The sequence below is a fragment of the Lichenostomus cassidix genome, chromosome 22 (assembly GCF_008360975.1).
Source record: "Lichenostomus cassidix isolate B80296 chromosome 22, HeHo_3.0, whole genome shotgun sequence".
Lineage (NCBI taxonomy): Eukaryota > Metazoa > Chordata > Aves > Passeriformes > Meliphagidae > Lichenostomus > Lichenostomus cassidix.
Genome location: NC_139502.1, coordinates 1,305,921 through 1,319,003, shown reverse-complemented (window position 1 = coordinate 1,319,003; position 13,083 = coordinate 1,305,921). Strand labels below are relative to the sequence as shown.

Genomic DNA, 13,083 nt, shown 5'->3' with positions numbered 1-13,083 from the left:
CAGCCTGAGCTAGAATGTGGACACCTCCAGTGCATCCCTATGCAGGAAAAATGGGATTAAACAGGGATTGGGTAGATGGAGACAGCCTGAGCTAGAATATGGACTCATCCAGTCCATCCCTGCGGGGGAAATGGGATTAAACAGGGGTTGGATAGATGGGAACAGCCTGAGACAGAATCTGGACTCATCCAGGCCATCCCTGCACAGGAAAAATGGGATTAAATAGGGGTTGGATGGATGGAAACAGCCTGAGCTAGGATGTGGAGTCCTCCAGGCCATCCCTGTGCAGGAAAAAGGGATTAAACAGGGATTGGATGCATGGAGACAGCCTGAGCTAGGATGTAGATTCCTTCAGTCCATCTCTGTGAAGGAAAAATGGGATTAAACAGGGATTGGATACATGGAGACAGCCTGAACCAGAATATGGATTCCTCCAGGCCACCCCTGTGCAGGAAAAATGGGATTAAATAGGGGCTGGATACATATGGATTCCTCCAGTCCATCCCTGCGGGGGAAATGGGATTAAACAGGGGTTGGGTAGATGGGAACAGCCTGAGACAGAATATGGACTCATCCAGTCCATCACTGTGCAGAAAAATGGGATTAAATAGGGATTGGATAGATGGAAACAGCCTGAGACAGAATGTGGAGTCCTCCAGGCCATCCCTGTGCAGGAAAAAGGACATTAAACACGGGTTGGATAGATGGAAACAGCCTGTGCCAAAATATGGATTCCTCCAGGCCATCCCTGCGGGGAAAAAGGGGATTAAACAGGGGTTGGATACATATGGAGTCCTCCAGGCCATCCCTGAGCAGGAAAAATGGGATTAGACAGGGATTGGATGCATGTAGACATGAGAGAGAATATGGACTCATCCAGGCCATCCCTGTGCAGAAAAAAAGGACATTAAATAGGGATTGGATAGATGGAGACAGCCTGAGACAGAATATCAAGTCTTCCACTCCATCCCTGTGTAGGAAAAAGGACATTAAACAGGGATTAGATGGATGGAAACAGCCTGAGACAGAATATGGAGTCCTCCAGGCCATCCCTGAGCAGGAAAAATGGGAATAAACAGGGATTAGATAGATGGGAACAGCCTGAGCTAGAATGTGGACTCCTCCAGTCCAGCCCTGCACGGGAAAAAAGAACATTAAACAGGGATTGGATACATGGAGACAGCCTGAACCAGAATATGGATTCCTCCAGGCCATCCCTGTGGGGGAAAAAGGAGATTAAACGGGGATTGGGTAGATGGAAACAGTCCGAGCTAGAATGTGGAGTCCTCCAGTGCATCCCTATGCAGGAGAAAAGGGATTAAACAGGGATTGGATGCATGGAGACAACCTGAGGAAGAATATGGACTCCTCCAGTGCATCCCTGTGCAGGAAAAAGGACATTAAACAAGGATTGGATAGATGGCAACAGCCTGAACCAGAATATGGATTCCTCCAGTGCATCCCTGTGCAGGAAAAATGGGATTAAACAGGGACTGGATACATATGGACTCCTCTAATCCATCCCTGTGCAGGAAAAAAGGGATTGAACAGGAATTGGATGCATGGACACAGCCTGAGGTGGCACAGAAGAGGTGCTGTTGGGAACAGAGGGTTTTCCAGGTACTGGAATTCCAGGCTGGTGGGAAGTGACTCAGATTGACTCTGAACATCCCTGAGAAATCAGGAGGAGAGGAATGGATTGGGGGAAAAGCCAGGAATCAAACCAGCAACAGATCAGGGGAAAAGCCAGCAGCACCTGGCAGAAGTAACCTGTTCCATCCTTAATATTATCCAATTTTTTTAACATTTATCCAGGTTTTTTACCATTTATCCAGGTTTTTTAACAGTATCCAGTTCCTTTAACATTTATCCAGGTTTTTTAACAGTATCCAGTTCTTTTAACCTTTATCCAGGGGTTTGAATGGAACAGGCAGTGCCAAAATTCTCTGTGTTTCTACAGCAAAACTTTCCCTTTGAATCCTTCCACTGCCTTTTCTCTTAAACATATTCAACTCCACAATAAATCAGAGAATTCCAGAATGGTTTGGACTGGAAAGGACTTTAAAACTTATTTAATTCCACCCTTTCCATAGGAAGGACACCTTCCACTATCCCAGGTTGCTCCAAGCCCTGGATTTGAACACTTGCAGGGATTGAGGGTCCCCAAAAAAAGGGATAATCCCAACAACCATCCCTAAGAGAAATCCCTTATTTTCCTCTATTTGACCATTTGTTTTCACCCAACACAAACACACACCCAGGAGAATTCACCCCACACAAATCCAGGCACGACAGTGGGATTCTGGAGGTTGATTCCTTCCAAGGAATTAAAAATAAAAGGTGGTTTTAGGTGCAATTTGTGCAATCCTGCAGCAGAGCTGTGACAGTGGAGTGAGTCACGCTTTGCACACACCCTGATCTGTGTTCTGATGGGAATTCTGGGTGGAAAAGGATGAAAAAGGATGAAAAAGGATGGAAAAGGGTGGAAAAAAAGGATGGAACAGGGTGGAAAAGGGTGGAAAAGAATGGAAAAAAAGGATGGAAAAAGGTGGAAAAGGATGGAAAAGGGTGGAAAAGAATGGAAAAAAAGGATGGAAAAAGGTGGAAAAGGATGGAAAAGGATGGAAAAAAAAGGATAGAAAAGGGTGGAAAAGGGTGGAAAAAAAGGTGGAAAAGGATGGAAAAGGGTGGAAAAAAAGAATGGAAAAGGATGGAAAAAAGGATGGAAAAAAGGATGGAAAAAAGGATGGAAAAAAGGATGGAAAAAAGGATGGGAAAAAAGGATGGAAAAAAGGATGGAAAAGGATGGAAAAGGATCCATGCTGCAGATCCTGGGAAAATGAATCCAACCCTGAACATGTCAGATCAGCTCAGCCACAGGAGATTAAGCAGGGTCTCAAAAAAAAAAACCCAAACCAGCTTAAAAAAAATAAATCTCTTCTAAAAAACATGGCCAGGCTGTGATTCAGGGAATCCTCCCCCAGAAATCCTCACAAACACCTCCTGCCTCTGTGGCTGGGAAGAGAAACACAGGAGAGGCTGGAGTGTTTGCTGTGGAGGTGACAATCCTGGGATCATGGCAAGGGACATTAAAACATCCAGTGCCACCCCTGCCGTGGGGACACTTCCCACTGTCCCAGGGTGATCCTTGGGCACAGCTGCTCTGGGAATTCCATCCCAGCCAGGAATTCCTCCCCAAAATCCCATCCATCCCTGCCCTCTGGCACTTTGAAGCCACTCCCTGTGTCTGTCCCTCCATCCCTTGTCCCCAATCCCTCTCCCTCATCCCTTAACCCCTCCAAACCCTCCAAACCCCCCTTTTCCCACCCCTCAGAGCACCAGGAGAACCTCCAGGCTGTGGCACTGCCTCACCTGAGGATGATGTGCACGGATTCCAGGCGGGAGGTGATGTAGGCTTTGGTCACCTCGGGGGTGTAAGTCTCCAGCATGTGTGGCTCTGTGGCTTTCACGTAGGGGACAGAGGCGGCCAGGCGCTGCCACAGGCTCAGCAGGTAGTGCACGCTGTTGGGAGCGAATTCCCAGTGCTGCCAGGGGAAAGGGGAGGAGAACAGGGCAGGGAGTTAGGATTTGTGGGGTTGGGGGGAAGGTGTTCCAACAGGAGCTGTGGTGGAAGCTCTGAGTTTGAAGCTCGGCTGGTTTTGCTTTCCACAGGATAACATTGAAAAGCTTTAATTCTCTAAAGATAATCTAATAGTCCAAGGTTGTCAAACTATCAAGGATTTTGGGGCACATCTGGATCATTCCATGAGCCTGAATTCCCAGATTGTGGAGTTGAGTCTCCAATCCCAAAGCACTGCAGGGTTTGATGCTCTCAGCTTGTTTCACCTCTCACAGGACAACATTGAAAAGCTTTCATTATCCAAGGAGAATTTAATAATCCAAAGTTGTCAAATTATCAATTTTGGGGCACATCTGGATCATTCAATAATCCCAAAATCCCAGGATGTGGAGTTGAGTCTCCAATCCCACAGCACTGCAGGGTTTCTGCTCAGCTTGTTTCACCTTCCACAGGACATCTAAACCCTTTAATTCTCCAAGGATAATCTAATAATCCTAAAATATCCAAGGCTGTCAATTATCCAGGAATTTTGGAACACATCTGGATCATTCAATGATCCCAAATTCCTGGGATGTGGAGCTGAGTCTCCAATCCCAAAGCACTGCAGGGTTTCTCTCAGCTCCCCACAGCCCCAAGCTGCTTCCCAGGAATTCCAGTGGAACAAAATAGGGATTCTCCAAGCTCCATGGTTTTTAGATCCTTTCCTGTGCAGGGCTGTGGTTAAGAGCTGGAAAACTCAGTGGGAATATCCATGATATTCCAATTACTCCCAACCCCTGTGAGAACATTGCAATAGCAAAGTGAGGCAGAATTCTAAAAATAAACCTTATTTAACAAGTTGGGTTTTTATTTTTTTCCTTCCCTGCTAGGATCTGGGAAGCCTCTGGAGGCATGGCAACAACTCTGCCTTCCCACGTGGATTCCATTCAGGAATTCACAGGGATTGTGTCACAGCCTCAGCCACAGGGGGTTGGGGGAGAAATGAAACAGGTTGAGAAGATCCTGCTGTGTTTTTTTCCAGGGAATTCGAGGGGCTGGAAGAACCCTGGAGGGAGGGAATGGAGAGAAGATCCTGCTTTGTTTTTTCCAGGGAATGTGAGGAGCAGGAAGAGCTCTGGAGGGAAGGAAAAAGATGAGAAGGTCCTGGTTTTTTTCCAGGGAATTTGAGGGGCAGGAAGAACCCTGGAGGGAGGGAATGGAGAGAAGATCCTGCTTTGTTTTCCAGGGAATGGTTGGGAATGAAGAGAAGGTTCTGCTTTTTTTTTCAGGGAATGTGAGGGGCAGGAGGAGCTCTGGAGGGAGGGATGGGATGAGAGGTTCCTACTTTATTTTCCAGGGAATGTGAAGGGCTGGAAGAGCCCTGAAGGGAAGGAATGGATGAGAAGGTCCTGCTTGGTTTTCCAGGGAATGGTTGGGAACAGAGGGAAGGTTCTGCTTTGTTTTCCAGAGAATTTGAGGAGGAGGAAGAGCTCTGGAGGGAGGGAATGGAGAGAAGGTTCTGCTTTGTTTTCCAGGGAATGGAGGGAAGGTCCTGTTTGTTTTCCAGGGAATTTGAGGAGCAGGAGGAGCTCTGGAGGGAAGGGAAGAGATGAGAGGATCCTGCTTTGTTTTCCAGGGAATGTGAGGAGCACGAGGAGCCCTGGAGGGAGGGAAGGTCAGGTCGGTACCTGCAGGCTGGTGACGGTGAAGTTGGCGATCAGCCGGATCACCTCGGGGTAATTCTCCACCTTCACCAGCTCTCCCAGCTGGTAGTTGCTTTTCAACCTGGCCAGCAGCCGGCAGAACTCGTGGTAGTTGTTGGGGTCTGACAAACTCTGAGGCACAGAGACAGGAGGAGGTCAGGAATGGCTCTGCTGCTCCTTGGATCCCCAGGGAATCACAGCTCTGGGATCATCCCAACAAATCCCACCCTGCCCTTTCATCCAGCTCAGGAATTGCCACTTTCAATGGGTTTTCCAAAGATGAAAAAATCTTTGATTCCCCTGCTGCCCTCAGCAGTCTGTTCCAGTCCTGAAGAACTCTTCCAACGAGGAAACTTTTCCTAATTTTTCTAATTTTTCCTAATATCCACCCTGACCCTCCCTTGGTGGTGAAATGGTGGGAAAAGGGAAGAACAGGACAACCTCACACCACTCTCCCCTGTGCTAAACAGGGCATTAAAAGGATTTTTGGGGCTGCAATGTGCTGAGGAGGCTGCAGAGCCCCAGTCCCCCCTGGAACACCCACCTGGGGGTTTTCCAGTATCCTTTTCACTCCATCCACGAGATGAGACAAGAACTTTGCTCGCTCGGCGTTGTTGAAGAGCGAGCGGCGCACCGAGGCGATCTGCACCAAGCAGGACAACACCTGGGAAACGGGAATGAAACACAAAAACTGGGATGAGGAGGAAGAAATGAAGGGATTTTTCCCCTCCTGGCACAAGCAGCATGGAGGTTTGGGGTTGCTTTGGGGGCAAAGCAGTTCATTCGTGTCTGCGGTGGGGAAAGAAATTATGGCAGCTAATAATAATAATAATCTAATAATAATAATCCTGGGATAGCCAAGGTTCCAAATTATTAAGGAATTTTGGGCACATCTGGATCATTCCATGAGCATGAATTCCCAGATTGTGGAGCTGAGTCTCCAATCCCGCAGCACTGCAGGGTTTCTGCTCAGCTTGTTTCACCTTCCACAGGACAACATCTAAACCCTTTAATTCTCCAAGAATAATCTAATAATCCAAGGTTGTCAAACTATCAAGAATTCTGGGCACATCTGGATCACTTAATGATCCCAAATTCCCAGGATGTGGAGCTGAGTCTCCAATCCCACAGCACTGCAGGGTTTCTCTCAGCTCATTTCACCTTCTACAGGACAATATTGAAAAGCTTTAATTATCCAAGGAGAATTCAATAATCCAAGGTTGTCAAATTATCAAGGAATTTTGGGGCACATCTGGATCATTCAATGATCCCAAATTCCTGGGATGTGGAGCTGAGTCTCCAATCCCAAAGCACTGCAGGGTTTCTCTCAGCTCATTTCACCTTCCACAGGACAACATTGAAAAGCTTTAATTCTCCAAGGAGAATTTAATAATCCAATCAAATTATTAAGGAATTCTGGGGCACATCTGGATGACCTGGATCACTCAATGATCCCAAATTCCTGGGATGTGGAGCTGAGTCTCAATCCCACAGCACTGCAGGGCTTCTCTCAGCTCTCAGCTCTCCAAACAAGCTGACAATTCCATGATTTTATGATTAAATTCCCCAGAATCACGGAATTACCGAGGTTGGAAAGGAATTACCAAACTGTCCCCAGTCCCAAACTGTCACCCAGCCCAGAGCACTGAGGGTCACATCCAGGCTTTCCTCAGCCACTGATCCCAAAGGAATTATTGCAGATTTCCATTCAGAAAAGGAATTTCACACTTCCAATCTCTCCTGGATATCTGAGGATCTAAATTCAGGATTAGCCATTAATCCTGCACCAGAATGGACACTGGAATCTCCATGGAAAAATTAATTTTGGAAGCTCTTCCCTCTCAGCCAAGGCTTTGTTTTCAGCATAGTTTAATTATGGGAAATATTTTAATTATGGGAAATATTTATCAGATGGATAAACACCTGGCAGGCCATTTTTTATTTTAATTTTTCCAGAATAATCCAATTTTTAGCTCAGTTGTGCTTTGGCTCTTTCATCCCAGTGGGACACAGTGGGAGTTTGGAAAGGTGGAAGGAGAAATCCCATTATTTGGGGTTTTCCCAAACTTGCTCCTGGTGTGGTTTTAGGATCTGCTTTGGGAATTACATCCCTTGAGGAGATGAGCAAAAATTCCAAGCTGTGTGAGGATAAAGGAGGTTGGAACTCCAGCAAAAAAAAGGATTCTCAGGGAAAAAATCCTTCAGAACTCTCAGCAGCACTTGGGACACTTTGGGACAACCTGAACCACCAGTGAATCTCCCACAGAAATCCTGAAACGAAGGAAAAACAAACCCCAAAACTCACCAGAGGAGAAAACGAAGGAGGGATGGAATGATAAAGATCAAAAAACAACTGAAGGGTCGAAGAATCCAAGAATGCTGCAAGAGAAAAGAGGATTTCACCTCCATTTCCACACGGACTTGTCACACCAAAGCCCAAAAATCCCAAGAAAATTGCCCCAATCCCAAGAAAAATCCCCCAGGATTTTGTATTTGTCACACAAAAGCCTTTCCTAGAAATAAACTCGAGTCACCCACTGGCAGAGAAAGCGCCAGGAAGGTATTTTAAGAACACAATCTGTGCAAGTGCCTGCTGGGAGCAGCAGGATGGGGAAAGTGCCAAGCTCTGCCCTAGTTATTTAGGATTTTAAAATCCAGTTTTCCTGCTTGGTGGGCTGGGAGGTGTGAGAGTGGAAGGGAAAAAAGGGGATTTGTAGGATAAAATGCTCAAGGTGAATTAGGTGGGGTTGGGGTTGGGTTTGGGTTTAACCTTTGCTTGGGTTTATTTTATTTATTTATTTATTTATTTATGAAAATTAAGAAGGTTTGAGGTTTTTCTAGGTGAGATGCTGCAGATTACCAGTAAGATTGGAAGGGGAAAAAGGGGATTTATAGGATAGAATATCCAAAGAGAATTAGGTGGGTTTAGGGTTGGGTTTGGGGTTGGGTTTAACCTCTGCTCGGGTTTATTTATGAAAAATAAAAATTTTTGAGGTTTTTCTAGGTGGGATGCTCCTGGAGATGACCTGAAGTGTAAGACTGGAAGGGAAAAAAGGGGATTTACAGCATAAAATATCCAAAGAGTATTAGGTGGGTTTGGGGTTGGGTTTAGGGTTGTGTTTAGGGTTGGTTTGGGTTTGGGTTTAGGGTTGGGTTTAACCTCTGCTCAGGTTTATTTATGAAAAATAACAAGTTTTGAGGATTTTCCAGGTGGTATGCTGCAGATTACCTGAGTAAGAGTGGAAGGGAAAAAAGGGGATTTATGGGATAAAATATCCAAAGCGAATTAGGTGGGTTTAGGGTTGGGTTTGGGGTTTAGGATTGGGTTTGGGGTTGTGTTTAGCGTTGGGTTTGGGGTTGGGTTTGGGGTTGGGCTTAACCTCTGCTCGGGTTTAATTATGAAAAATAACAAGTTTTGAGGATTTTCTAGGTGGGATGCTGCAGATCACCTGGAAGGGAAAAGGGGTTTTATGAGATAAAATCCTTAAAGCGAATTAAGTGGGTGTGGGGTTGGGTTTAGGGTTGTGTTTGGGGTTGAGTTTAGGGTTGGGTTTGGGTTTAGGGTTGTATTTAGGGTTGGCTTTGTGTTTAGGGTTTGGTTTGGGTTTAGGGTTGGCTTTAGGGCTGGCTTTAGGATTGGGTTTAGGGCTGTGTTTACGGCTGGCTTTAGGGCTGATTTGGGGTTGGGTTTAGGGCTGTGTTTAGGGTTGAGTTTAGGGCTGTGTTTAGGGTTGTGTTTAGGGTTGGCTTTAACCTCTGCTCAGCTTTATTCATGAAAAATTCAGAATTTCTGAGGCTGTCCCAGGTAGGATTCCTGCCTTACCTGATCTCCAGCTGGTTGGGATCTGCACAGTGCAAAGATCATCGGAGGATTCGTCGGTGGAAGTGCCAATAAAATCAAAGTTCAGGCAGTTGTGGGTGAGTTTGAGCAGCTGCATCAGCAGCCCGTGCTGGCTCTCGTCGTTCAGGTTCAGGTTCTTCCCAGAAGCCTGGGGGAAAAATGGGAAAATCCCAGGAAATAGGGGATTGAGAGAAGGGAAAGGAAAAACAATCAGTCAGGTGGTTAAATGGAGAGAGGATTGCATTTTATGGAGGATTATAAGGATGGTGTGGCACAGGAAACAAGTGGGTTTGCAGGGAGAATTTTGGTAAATTCTGTTTTTGTGGCCTGGATTTACATTTATTTTATACTTATGATTTAAATAAAAATGTAATTCTTTCTATTTGTTTCTTAAGAAATGAAATTTCCTCCATAAATGTGTTTTTGCCCTGAAAAACAACCCCAGAGCAGAGTTTTTAGGAGGGAATTTCAACCCCAAAGAGAACATTTTCGCAGTGAGAATTGTGGCAAATTCTGGGTTTGTCACCTGGATTTATATTTATTATTTAAATAGAATGTATTTCTTTCTATTTATTCCTCCAGAAACAAAATTCCCTCCCTCCCCTCCTTTTGTCAAAACGCAAAAAAACGCATTTTTTCCCTGAAACACAATCCCAGACCAGAATTTTTAGGAGGGAATTTCAGCCTAAAATAAACATTTTTACAGTGAGAATTGAGTTTTATTTCTGTGTTTGTGGCCTGGATTGATATTTATTTTGTATTTATTATTTAAACAAAATGCATTTATTTCGATCTATTCCTTCAGAAATGAAATTCTCTCCACAAACGCATTTTTCCCCTGAAACACAATCCCAGAGCAGAATTTTCAGGAAGGAATTTCAACCCCAAAAGGAACATTTTTGCAGTGAGAATTGGGGCAAATTCTGGGTTTGTGACGTGGATTTCTATTTGTTCCATACTTATTATTTAAACAAAATGCATTTATTTCGATTTATTCCTTTAGAAATAAAATTCCCTCCACAAATGCATTTTTCCCCCGAAAACACAATCCCAGAGCAGAATTATCAGGAAGGAATTTCAACCCCAAAAAGAGAGAATTGTGGCAAATTCTGGGTTTGTTGGCTGAATTTACATTTTTTACTTAAACAAAATGCATTTATTTCTATTTATTCCTTCAGCAATAAAATTCCCTCCACAAACCCATTTTTCCCCCGAAACACAATCCCAGAGCAGACTTTTCAGAAGCAATTCCAACCCCCCAAAATCCCATTCCAGCCCCACATAAAGCCGGCAGGCTGACCTGCTTGAGCAAGCTGCAGGACAAGGTGAAGATGTCGAACAAGGAGGAGTCGCGGAAGGAAGAGGCGATTTTCCTGTGCTTGGTCAGGGGGTGGCTGGTGTCTGCCTGCAGGGACAGAGGGGTCAGAAATTTGGGGAGAAACAATCCCAAAAGCAGCAGGACCACTGGGAGATGGAGATGCTCTCCCCAAGAATGACTAAATTGTGGGATCTGAGCTTTTTCCGTGGATAAATCTGAATTTTCAGTATTTTATTGCTGCCTGGTTATGAGGCTGGGGTGGGTTTATTCCTAATTTATTGCCAGTTTATTCCCAAATTTACTCCAAATTTATTCTCAATTTATTCCTAATTTATTTCCAGTTTATTCCCAAATTTATTCGCAAATTTACTCCAAATTTATTCCCAAATTTATTCCCAAATTTATTCTGAATTTATTCCCAATTATTTATTCCAAATGTATTCCAAATTTATTCCTAATTTATTGCCAATTTATTCTGAATTTATTCTGAATTTATTCCCAATTTACTCCAAATTTATTTCCAAATTTATTCCCAATTTATTCCCAATTTATTCCCAATTTATCGCAAATTTATTCCCAAATTTATTCCAAATTTATCCCAAATTTATTCCCAATTGACTCCCAATTTAATCCAAATTTATTCCCAAATTTATTCTGAATTTATTCCGAATTTATTCCCAATTATTTATTCCCAATGTATTCCCAATTTATTCCAAATTTATTCCGAATTTATTCCAAATTTATTCCGAATTTATTCCCAAATTTATTCTGAATTTATTCCCAATGTATTCCCAATTTATCTAAATTTATTCCCAATCTATTCCAAATTTATTCCCATATTTATTCCCAAATTTATTCTAAATTTATTCCCAATTTATTTCCAAATTTACTTGCAATTTACTGCCAATTTACTCCCAATTTATTCCAAATTTACTCCCAATTTACTCCCAATTTATTCCAAATCTATTCCCAATCTATTCCTAATCTATTCCTAATCTATTCCTAATCTATTCCAAATTTACTCCAAATTTATCCCAAATCTATTCCAAATTTATTCCCAATCTATTCCCAATTTCCCTTCACTCTCTGCCCAAATCCCCACCAAACCTGTTCCCAGCAGCATTTGGGGGATTCAGGGATTGGGAATTCCAAACCCCAAAGGGTTCAATCCCAGCTGGAAAACACCAACAATTCCAATTCCCCTCCAGGAGGAGTTAAATCCCATTTAAATGGGACATCAAATTCCAAATTCCAGGTGAAAATTTGCTGTTTTATGGGATAAATTCCACTCCTGGATCTGCCTTTGCATCCCAGAGCTGGGGAGGAGCAAAACTCAGAGCTTTTTATCCAAGAAATGGGGAAAATGAGGAAAAAAATCCTATTTTTTGTCATTAATCTGAGCCAAATCCCACCTGCCTGGGATGGCAATGGGATGGAAATAAAAATCCATTTTTAAATAATTCTTTCCCAGTCCCTCAATTAAATTTAAATTTCCAAACATCTCCTGCAGTACTGGAGGAAGCAGAGAAGCTAAAAAAATTGGATTTTCCACCTGAATTTTCCCAACAATTCCATGGAGGAATTCCAATTCCCCTCCAGAAAGAGTTAAATCCCATTTAAATGGGACATCAAATTCCAAATTCCAGGTGAAAATTTGCTGTTTTATGGGATAAATTCCACTCCTGGATCTGCCTTTGGATCCCAGAGCTGGGGAGGAGCAAAACTCAGAGCTTTTTATCCAAAAAATGGGGGAAAATGAGGAAAAAATCCCATTTTTTGTCATTAATCTGAGCCAAATCCCACCTGCCTGGGATGGAGTTGGGATGAAAATAAAAATCCATTTTTAAATAATTCTTTCCCAGTCCCTCAATTAAATTTAATTTTCCAAACACCTCCTGTAGTACTGGAGGAAGCAGAGCAGCTGAAAAAATTGGATTTTCCACCTGAATTTTCCCAACAATTCCATGGAGGAATTCAAATTCCTCTCCAGAAGGAGTTAAATACTATTTAAATGGGACATCAAATTCCAAATTCCAGGTGAGAATTTGCTGGTTTATGGGATAAATTCCACTCCTGGATCTGCCTTTGCATCCCAGAGCTGGGGAGGAGCAAAACTCAGAGCTTTTTATCCAAAAAATGGGAGAAAATGAGGAAAAAATCCCATTTTTTGTCATTAATCTGAGCCAAATCCCACCTGCCTGGGATGGAGTTGGGATGAAAACAAAAATCCATTTTTAAATATTTCTTTTCCAGTCCCTCAATTCAATTTAAATTTCCAAACATCTCCTGCACTACTGGAGGAATCAGAGAAGCTAAAAAAATTGGATTTTCCACCTGAATTTTCCCAACAATTCCATGGAGGATCCCAAAATTCCCATCCTGGATATTTTGGGGGAGAAGGAAAAACCCAAATAATTGGTGGCAAAGCCAAGGTGGATCTAAATTTATCAGGTGCTTTAAAAGCTGAATTATTCCTCAGCTGGGAAAATTGGGATTTCAGGGAGTTTAGGGAAATGAAAATAATTTATTTGATGGTTTAATGGGCATTTAAAGCCCTTTGTGGGGATGGAAAAATCTCATTTATTTAGGATGGAAATATAAATTCCTTTGGGAAAATGGGAAATTCTTCACCATGGGGATTAAAATAGGGAATTTGGATTCA

At 43.2% G+C, this 13,083-nt stretch overlaps 1 protein-coding gene across 2 annotated transcripts in view; it reads right to left on the bottom strand.

The window, feature by feature from the left end:
- Positions 1–13,083, bottom strand: part of XPO7 (exportin 7) — a 57,332-nt gene that overhangs the window by 23,580 nt on the left and 20,669 nt on the right. For both annotated transcript variants that reach the window (XM_085080398.1, XM_085080399.1), the window contains exons 6-11: positions 10,404–10,508; positions 9,086–9,251; positions 7,568–7,641; positions 5,807–5,926; positions 5,248–5,394; positions 3,373–3,545 (exon numbers count right to left, since the gene is read on the bottom strand). In XM_085080398.1, coding sequence (XP_084936524.1) covers positions 3,373–3,545; positions 5,248–5,394; positions 5,807–5,926; positions 7,568–7,641; positions 9,086–9,251; positions 10,404–10,508 — 785 coding nt within the window. The remainder of the gene's footprint in view (positions 1–3,372; positions 3,546–5,247; positions 5,395–5,806; positions 5,927–7,567; positions 7,642–9,085; positions 9,252–10,403; positions 10,509–13,083) is intronic.